At 44.3% G+C, this 10,376-nt stretch overlaps 1 protein-coding gene across 1 annotated transcript; it reads left to right on the plus strand.

Moving 5' to 3' along the window:
- Positions 1-756: 756 nt before the first annotated feature.
- Positions 757-9,710, plus strand: LOC139651926 (cyclic AMP-responsive element-binding protein 3-like protein 4; the record flags this gene model as incomplete). Its single annotated transcript, XM_071528820.1, has 5 exons — positions 757-863; positions 2,082-2,150; positions 4,395-4,479; positions 4,950-5,043; positions 6,641-9,710. Coding segments are annotated over 5 exons (690 nt in total), but the record flags the coding sequence as incomplete, so codon positions are not given.
- Between the last annotated feature and the right edge of the window lie 666 nt (positions 9,711-10,376).

Raw genomic sequence — 10,376 nt, forward strand, 5'->3', positions numbered from 1 at the left:
CTTAGGCTATCGAATAACATATCAATTACGAATCATTAATTTGATCTCGCTCCGAGAGACAGCGCATCTAGGCCAACCTCATGCACTGAGAGAGAGAGAGAGAGAGAGATAGAGAGAGAGAGAGAGAGAGAGGGAGAAAGAGAGAGAGAGAGGGAGAGAGAGAGAGAGAGGGAGAGAGAGAGAGAGAGAGAGAGCGCCGTATCAAAATGCCGGTAGTCTACCTTAGAAAGGATGAAAGCCGAAAAAAGTTTATGGCAGCAAGAGGTTTTACTTTTCAACAGAGAAATGTGTTGCTGCTTCTCCTGAGTTTTGTTCAGCAAATTTGAAAACTGACAGCTTGAATTTCAGGTCGTACTTTTTTCTCTGTGCCACCATGGAGATCAACAAATGTGACTGACGTTTGAATGCAAGTAAAAAAAAAAAATAAACTGCTTCACAGCGTCAATGGCAACCGGCTTCTAATTGAGACCGGCCTTTATTTGTCAAAACGTGCAGCCACACCCGGCCAGTGAAAGGGACTCGGCGTTTAATTGAAGTTTTGTGGTAAACAGAAGAGTCTGATCAACACTCCGCATAAAGAATCACTGTCTCAGGTTTCACTGGTCGCTCTCCCTCCGTTCACCTCCGTTTGTCTCACACACCATCCTGACACGACACTGAAGAACAAACCTGGGAGGAAAAGGTCGGTGTTTGAAGGAACTGAATCACAGTGTGGAGATTTTAATTTTTGTGTTTTGAATCAAACTTTATTGGCAGGCCGAGGAGCGGATCCTGAAAAAAGTTCGGAGGAAAATCCGCAACAAGCAGTCGGCCCAGGACAGCCGGCGCCGCAGGAAGGAGTACATCGACGGACTGGAGAGCAGGTAGACCCACTGACTGACTGACTGACTGACTGACTGACTGACTGACTGACTGACTGACTGGTTCACTGACTGACTGACTGACTGACTGGAGAGCAGGTAGACCCACTGACTGACTGACTGACTGACTGACTGACTGACTGGTTCACTGACTGACTGACTGACTGACTGGAGAGCAGGTAGACCCACTGACTGACTGACTGACTGACTGACTGGAGAGCAGGTAGACCCACTGACTGACTGACTGACTGACTGACTGACTGGAGAGCAGGTAGACCCACTGACTGACTGACTGACTGACTGGAGAGCAGGTAGACCCACTGACTGACTGACTGACTGACTGACTGGAGAGCAGGTAGACCCACTGACTGACTGACTGACTGACTGACTGACTGACTGACTGACTGACTGGAGAGCAGGTAGACCCACTGACTGACTGACTGACTGACTGACTGACTGACTGAATGGAGAGCAGGTAGACCCACTGACTGACTGACTGACTGACTGGAGAGCAGGTAGACCCACTGACTGACTGACTGACTGACTGACTGACTGAATGGAGAGCAGGTAGACCCACTGACTGACTGACTGACTGACTGACTGGAGAGCAGGTAGACCCACTGACTGACTGACTGACTGACTGACTGACTGACTGACTGGAGAGCAGGTAGACCCACTGACTGACTGACTGACTGAATGGAGAGGAGGTAGACCCACTGACTGACTGACTGACTGACTGAATGGAGAGGAGGTAGACCCACTGACTGACTGGTTAACAGACTGACTGACTGACTGACTGACTGACTGACTGACTGGAGAGCAGGTAGACCCACTGACTGACTGACTGACTGGAGAGCAGGTAGACCCACTGACTGACTGGCTGGTTCACTGACTGACTGACTGACTGACTGACTGGAGAGCAGGTAGACCCACTGACTGACTGACTGGTTCACTGACTGGCTGACTGACTGTTTAAATGACTCATCCTTTAACTGACTGACTGTTTGACTGAACCCAGCAGCTCAGTGGTTTTCCTCAGTGATTAGACAATATGTTGCTGAAAAGACTTTTGATTTAAATCTGCTAATCTGTTTCTGCTGTACGACAGGAAGATTACAAACCTACAAAGTCCTACAAAGTGAGGACATTTTGCCGGTCTTTGCCGGTGCCAGTAATATAAACCTGTGTGTGTGTGTGTGTGTGTGTGTGTGTGTGTGACAGGGCAGCAGCTTGCTCAGCTCAGAACAAGGAGCTGCAGCGGACGGTGGAACAGCTGGAGAAACGCAACATGTAAGAAACAAGTCTTACTAACTGTTAATTAACTGTTACCTAGGGCTGGGCGATATGGTAATGTCAAATCAATATCATGATAATCATAAGGATTTTTCTCAATATCAATATATATCACGATATGGTTCATATATGCAAAAATCACATTAAATAATCAAATGAATGTTCATCTCATTGAACCGAATGGTGATGTTAGGTGTGATGTCAAACAAAACTGAAATATTCAAATAATATTCCTACCATACCTCATTTTATGAGAATTTTTAAGTAAAATTAGCTTGTCATCATCAATTCAGACAGCAGAAATGTGTCACGATATTAAAATATCTTCATATCATCACAATATGATTCCACTGAAAGACGATAAACGATAATATTGAATTATCACCCAGCCCTACTATTAACTACTGACTTATAAAGGAAACTGAAGGAATTCATATTGGAAGCTACATATGTTGTAATGGATTACATTTATTGAGTGTGCATTTTGTCAAACAAGCCGCTCTCTGCAGCTTGGTTTACGGAGGTAAACGGTGGCAGAGGGAGAAGCCTTGAGGTCAGAGAGGCTTTTGACCCGCAGGTTGCCGGTTTGAATCCCAAAGGAAACACTGTGTGGTGAAATGAAGTGAATGAGTAAGGGATGAATGCATCAGCAGAGGGCAAAGAGTTCAGGTTGTTTTCAGTGTGAGTGAAGTGTTCTGCGAGCTGCTTTGTGTTTTTGGAAGACGCCGCAAGCTGAAAAAAGTTAAACTCCGAGCGGAAAGACACCGGCCGTTTTTTTTTCTCTACTGTCCAATCAGATCAACGGGGAGGCGGGGCTTCTCCGGTGAGTCTTGTAAACAATAAACATGGAGGATCAGCCGGAGTTACAGTGAACTGAACAGAAAACAGCAGCTGAGAGGAAAATTAGAGCTGAACTAGAAACGTCTGGAAGCTTTTATTATTTTTAAAGATTTTTTGGACATTTTTGCCTTTTATTTGATTGACAGTTGAGACAGACAGGAGAGAGAGAGAGAGAGAGGGAGGGAGAGAGAGAGGGAGAAAGAGAGCGAGAGGGAGGGAGGGAGAGAGAGGGGGAGAGAGAGAGGGAGAGAGAGAGAGGGAGAGGGAGGGAGGGAGGGAGAGAAAGGGAGGGAGAGAGAGAGAGAGAGGGAGAGAGGGAGGGAGAGAAAGGGAGGGAGAGAGAGAGAGAGAGGGAGAGAGGGAGGGGGAGAGGGAGAGAGAGAGGGGGAGAGAGAGAGAGAGAGAGGGAGAGAGAAAGAGATGACATGCGACAAAGATTTGAATGTGGGGCGTCTTGGCTCCCTGGTATGCAGCTGAATGTTTATTGTTTATAATAACTCTAGCTGGACAATAAACAACAGCTGGCTGGGTGACGGACAGCTGACCGTCAGCTGATTCTGCGGTTGCCTAGCAACAGCAACACACAGACGCAGCAGCAGGCCGCTCTGCTTTGTGGCAGTGCAGCGTCTGGACTCTCTCTCTCCTCCACTCTGCCTCTGACCCCCTGCTGCTCTGAGGCCTGCAGGCTGGAGTCACTTCAGGAATCAACTCATCAATTCCAAATACAGATTTGGGTCAATCAGGAATTGGAATTTGATTTTGAAACAAACCTACAGGAAGCAGAATTGGAATTGAATTGGAATTTCAGGAAGTTGAACATAATTCAATGAAATTCTGTGAAATTCCAGGTTTTTGTTTTTTTTTCTTACCACATATCTCAGATTACACTTATTATTATATATTATCAATACTGAATATCATAAAATGTTAAAGGAACCTTTCACATGTTATCGTAACAAGTTCAACAAATCAAATACTTTTAATCATATGATTGAATGTGTTTGATTTGTTGAGCTGTCTTTTATTTGATTCATAATGTTTGATTCATAATGTTTGATTCATAATGTTTGATTCATAATGTTTAGCATCGAGACAAACTCTCTTAGAAGTGGAATTTCATGGAATTTCATGGAATTCAGTTCTGTTTCCTGACGTTCCGATTCACATTCTGTTTCCTCACAGCTGAGAGACTTTCACACTCACACTGCAACTGAACTGGAGTTTAACATGAATTCTCACTGAATGTTCATTAATGGTTGCAACCCTGGGGTCCAGTGGTAGAAGTTCTAGTTGTTCTAGTTGAACTGTTTGAACTGATTGAACTGGTTGTACTGGTTGTTCTGGTTGAACTGGTTTCACAGTGTGGCTGACTGGTCTGTTCTGGTCTGTTCTGGTGTTCAGGTCTCTGCTGGCTCAGCTGCGGCGCCTCCAGTCTCTGATCAAACAGACAGTCAGTAAAGGAGCTCAGACCAGCACCTGCATACTGGTAGGAAACACATACAGCACACTCACTGCTTCATTATGTGTGTGTGTGTGTGTGTGTGTGTGTGTGTGTGTGCAGAGAGATCAGAAGACTCTCCTCAGGGAAGGTTTTATAAAGATTGTTTATACTGGTGTTATAAGAGATTAACTTAACTCTGTGTGCGTGTGTGTGTGCGTTCTTATGCTTGAGTGTGTTTATCTGTGTAAATATATCTGTGTATATGTCTGCATGTGTGTATATGTTTGTACACGTGTGTGTTTGTGCATATGTGTGTGTGTACGTGCATGCATGCATTTATATTGTGTGTGTGCATGTGTTTATGTATGTTTTCATGTTTGTGTTGGTGTGTTTGTGTGTGTGTGCGCGTATGTTTACACGTTTGTGTATGTGGTTTTGTGCATACGTTTGCTTGTGTGTGCATATGTTTACGTGTGTGTGTGTGTGTGTGTGTGTGTGTGTGTGTGTGTCCTCAGATCATCCTGTTCTCTCTGGGTCTGATCATCATGCCGAGCTTCAGTCCGTTCAGCCGCGGCTCGTCTGCAGACGACGACTACAAGCCAACAGGAGGTCGGTCTGCTTCACCTCACTGCTCCTGTTTCTGTTTCATGAGCCGAGCCGAGCCGAGCCGAGCCGAGCCGAGCCGGGCCGGGCCGGGCCGGGCCGGGCCGGGCCGGGCCGAGCAGAGCAGAGCAGAGTGCTGTGATGTCCTCGTTCTTCTCAATAGACATTTAGTGTCACACAATGAGGCTTATCCCGGTGTTGATCATATTCGGGATATGGCGTTTACATGAAACACAGAGAAATCTGGTTATTCATATCCCCGTATACATGATAAATACTAGTATCCCGGTTACTGATGACTGCATGCTGCAGGCGCCTGTGATGTTTACAACACAAACCGGCAATTTCGAAATCTAATCTGATACAGCATGCGTTGCACAAGGGAAGCCGATGTCAACACCACCGTGTTCTGTAGTGGCCAGCGGACGGTGACCGAGCATCTCGTCCAAAATTTTGTAAAATTTGAAAGTTGCTGGATCAGAGCCACTTCTTTTGTTTTGATGTTTGGCTGTAGCAATGTTTCTTTAGTATTTTCCTCCTGACCTGACTCGCTCCACTGTACGTGTTGGAAACCGGCCTCCTGTAGTCTGTATACTACAGACTTGAACAGCTCAGCATTTCCATGCTTTCTCCCATCTAAATTGCCAAGTATATTTAATTCTTTCATCACCGAAAGACAAAACTCTGTTTCCTCATCGCTCCAGAAGTGAGACGCTCTCGTTGTTGTTGTTTGTGTTTTCCTGTTAGTCTCTTGGCTGAAGCTGTGCCTGTGCAGGTAGTCTGCAGCGGTCAGAAACCAGGATCAGATGTTTACATGCAACAGAATCCCGGTTTCCCGGAGTACTCCGGCTAGGATAATCGGGTTTCTCAAAAAAGGGATAAGGGCTTATCCAGGTTTCTGAAATCGGGATATGATGTTTACATGCGCAAACACAAAAACAGGATACTTCAAAAACCCGATCATAACCGGGATACTCAAGTCCATGTAAACGCAGTCACTGACTCACACACCGCCCACCTACAAATGAAGTGTTTTTTGTTTTTTATCACGTTGCGTCTATACTCTAAACTTAAACTAAACTAAAACTAAATGGCTTTCAGATGAAATAGGATAGAGTTGGATAGGAGTTCATTCCTACTTGTATTTACATTTTACATTTTAGGTGTTTACCCGACGCTCTCATCCACAGAGACTTACGATGACTTACGCAACAGTAAAATAAGCTTCAGTTCCTAGATCACCAACATTACAAACAGCCAACAGAGTAAGCAGTCAGTGGGGGTCAGAGGTCACAGTGTCCTGACGACCCCCCCAGTGAGAGGAGAGCAGTGGAGGTTAATTTGTTTTTGATGAGAGCGAGAGGAAGACGTGGGAGAGGAGGAAGAGTTCACAGGCAGAGTTTGAAGCTTTCTCTCTGCATAAAGAGCCAATGTTAACTTTGAATTCAAGTTTATCAAGTTCATAAAAAAGTGGTACAGAAAAACACCAAATCATTTTATGTCATGTAAAATAAATAATTTTTTTCTAGAGACTTGGTTTGCGGCAAGAATCAATACTTTGCAATAGAAATAATCTTTTTTTTTTTTTTTTTAAATCCACCAGTTATTTCCAGAAACATCCTGACAGACCCCGCCTCCTCGCTGCCGACAGACGAGGCTGCCGACGGCACCGGCGTCCAATCTGACGCCTTATCTCCGCCGCCTGACCTCAACCAATCAGGACCTCCGGACGGCGGCGGCGGCGGCGGCGTCCTCCAGCAGCCGATAGAAAACCCTGAAATCCCAGCCTTCGAGGGCGCGGTCCAGGAGGGGAGCCAGTCGGGGAACGGCTCGACTCTGGTCGGCGGGCGGGTGGAGCCGCTGGCCCTGGGTCTGAGGTCGGCGGCTGGGAAAGGAAGCCTGGATCCCGCCAAGCCGGCTCACGCTGACGAGATGTAGACAGTTAGCCTGTTAGCTTAGCGTAGCGGCGCTCCTCCTTGGTACCCACATTTACTTTTACATTGTAGGCATTTCGCTGACGCTCTCATCCAGAACAGCCTAAAACGAGTGAGTGGGTCGGGGTTCGGACACGTTGGCGGTTGCTGGGGTCGACCCTGTGACCTTTCAGTGACGGGACGGTCTCCCTAAATACTTGGCCAAGGGTTCCCTAACTTTTTCATGTCAAGGACCCCAAAAAGATGACTCATTTGACAAAGGTTTGGTCCCAGAGAACCCCATCTGCGGAGAGTGAACCTCCCATCAGAACGTCGTTATCATACACGCTCTCCCGGCGCCAACGTCTTATGAACGGAGCAACAGTGTTCCCCGTGATGCTGGGACCCTGGAACCTCCTCAGTGTCCCCTCATGGTCCCTGGACCTCAGTTTGAGGGATCACTGCAAACAGCCACCCTGCCGGCAAGAAACATCCAGAATCTGTTGCTGTGGAGAAGTGTGGCGTTCAGCCCGGCGTCCCACCTGGATCCTGTTCAGGACGTCTTCCCCTCTCAGCCTCGGCCTTATTACCAGATGGAAACAGGGTTCACCAATACGTTTGTGTTGGTAGTTTGAAATTCAGTCTGTTATGTTTTTTCTTCACAATGCACTTGTTATATCTGTACTGACTCTTTAATTAACAAAATCAACCTAATTAAAGCCCCTGGCATTTTAGCATTATTAGCAGTTCTCATTAAATCCAACTGCTAATGCTAGCTGCAAGCTGCTCCCCATTGGTTTCAGTGAGCAGTACCAACAATGCTAACAAGCTGTTTGTAAAGTAGCCTAAGGACAAAAAGACATTTTTTTCCTAAAGTGCCTGCCGAAGAACATTAACAGACTAAAATTGAAAATGTCATTTTATTCCTAATCTGTTGTTTCAGCTGGGATGGGGGGTAGAAATGAAATTATGGTGATTGTGCTCAATCATTTTTGAAGGGATTTTTCCAGACTGTTTTCTACTTGTAATGTGGGTTTGACGGGATGTTTTGCTTTGGTGTAACATTTAAATTTTTCAGTACCAAGACACAGTAGGACATTTCTGCTGTTGACCTTTGACCTTACCTGTCCACTAGAGCAGTGATTCTCAACCTTTTTCATATCAAGGACCCCTAATTTAGTCCACATTAGAACCGCAGACCCCCATTTGATGAGATTTTGTCTCTCAGACCCAAATCTGAGAATATTTTTACTGTCAGATGATTTTGTCCAGAATTCCATGACTGTCTGTATTGCAGGTAGAGAGATAACAGAGAAACTATGATCTGAACAGTCATTCTTCTACATTCTCTAATTGTGTTAACTTCTTTTAAATTAAATAATGGTGAAGTTTAACTCATTAATTCATCAATTTTCTGAGGACCCCCTGGAACCCACTTCAAGGACCCCTGGTGGTTCCCGGACCCCACGTCGAGAACCACTGCACTAGTGTGTGGACTCACCACCAGTATTCAGGGTATTTATTTACCCACACTCTATCAATAACTGCAAAATTAATTATTGAAAAACTGTTTCCAGAACACAAAGGAGTAGAGAGGGAGATAATTGGTGTATTTTTAAAACCGTTCCCAGTGCAGCCAGCCACAGTTTTCTGCTGTTTGCCACTGGAGCAGCTGGGAGCTCGGTGCCTTGCTCAATCCAGGGATTTCAGACAGTACAGGAAGTCTTATCAGTGCGGTTTACCAGAACAGCTGATGATAATGTTTGTTTTCTCACAAACTTGTAAGAGGACATGTGGACTGAAAACTACAAATGTTCTACCAAAGTGAAGTATTGTTTTGCCTTTTTGTAAACGATTTTGGACTTTCTGAGCGCGGATCCTCTTTTTTTTGGAGGATTTGTTGAGTGTTCGTGAAGTATGAATGTTTTTTTGTTTTTTTTTGCCAAAAGTTGAAAGTCCTCATGAATGATCGATGGAACTGCTTTCCTTACACATACTTAGAGCATTTCTGTCTGTGCCTGTTTCAATGCAAGCAAAGTGAACTGGGTTTATTTTCAAGAGACTGCTCCAATAACAGGATGAAAAATTGCTATTGTTTTTCTGACCTTTCCACAAATGCTTGTAACGCTGTGTTCAGGTACCTTGAACCTATTAATGAGATTTGTGTTTTGCTCTGTGATGATTCAACTCTCCTGTCTTCAGCCTGTGCTTAAGAAATGGCCTTTGGCCCTCTTTAGCTCCAAGATAAACAGTTTCTACAATCCAAACAGTTTTATCTGAAGCATAACACTGCAGTGGAATAACACCACTCCGCCTAAAAGCTTTGCTATCTTTGTGTGGGATACCTTCATTCATTAGCTCATAGGCTTTACGTTTTATATTTATTAAAAGGGAACAACCAATGGAGGCTGCGTCTGATTTCTTTTTTTAACTCTTAACTAACCAGGCAGCGTGACTAACAGCATATTCTAATTTGCAGTAAAGCTGAATGTAACTCTGGTAACCATATTTTGACTTTTGACATTTTGTTTGCATTTAAAGCTCCACTAGGCAAGATGTTTATAAAAATTCACCTGTCAAAATCTCACACTGGCGCTGCAGTCTCATCTCCACCGACTGTAGATTCTCCCTGTTTGTCCAAATTAAATTCTGCTGTCAGTTTGCTCACTGGTGGGAAATCTCCTCCACACAGGAAGAGACCGATCCAAACTGAAGAGGGAAATCCAGAAGAGTCTCCGTCCTCCAGCCCAACACACAGTAAGAAGACATTTAGCTTACTGATGTCTAGTTACAGCTACAATAATCGTTTTCTGTGTCTGGAGACTCCGGTGGGCCGGGAGATTTTGTTCCAGAACAGAGTTTGGGCCGGAAAATGAGTTGAATTAAATCTCAGCAGCTGACCAAGTAATCGTTGAGTCATTTGTATTGATTAACAACTCTATTAACCTCCACAGATATATAATGGTCATTTTGTGCTATGAGGAAAAGCCTTAGTAGTAATTGCTCCAGAAAGTAGGCTACATGTCAGGCTTTACACAGATTTGGTTTGGTTTAGTTATTCTTTAAGTTATAATAATGTTAAAAGTATCACTTATTGTTTGATGTTATCTATTAAAACACACACAGATTGCGATCTGATATCTGATATCTCCCTGTTTGGAGGCACGAATTCCAGAAGTGTGTCAACAGGCAGCAAACCACTGATGTCAGCAGTCCAAGATGATAAAAACAAAAATTTATATTTATTTTAGTTATTTTCACACTAATACAATCAACTCAACTTACAAAAAGTGTGTAATATCTGCTGCAGTTTGTTTACAGTTGATTTTAAATTCATGAATAAAAATGATTGCGTTGGCGTTCCAACGCTTCCAAGTTGTAGCAACTAGATTAGATCCACTTAATTACTTCCACTTAAATAAGAAG

Source organism: Centroberyx affinis, unplaced genomic scaffold (assembly GCF_046629955.1).
Source record: "Centroberyx affinis isolate AG114_WGS23_722 - 3 ecotype Tasmania unplaced genomic scaffold, CSIRO-AGI_Caff_v1 ptg001728l_1, whole genome shotgun sequence".
In the NCBI taxonomy this organism is placed as follows: domain Eukaryota; kingdom Metazoa; phylum Chordata; class Actinopteri; order Beryciformes; family Berycidae; genus Centroberyx; species Centroberyx affinis.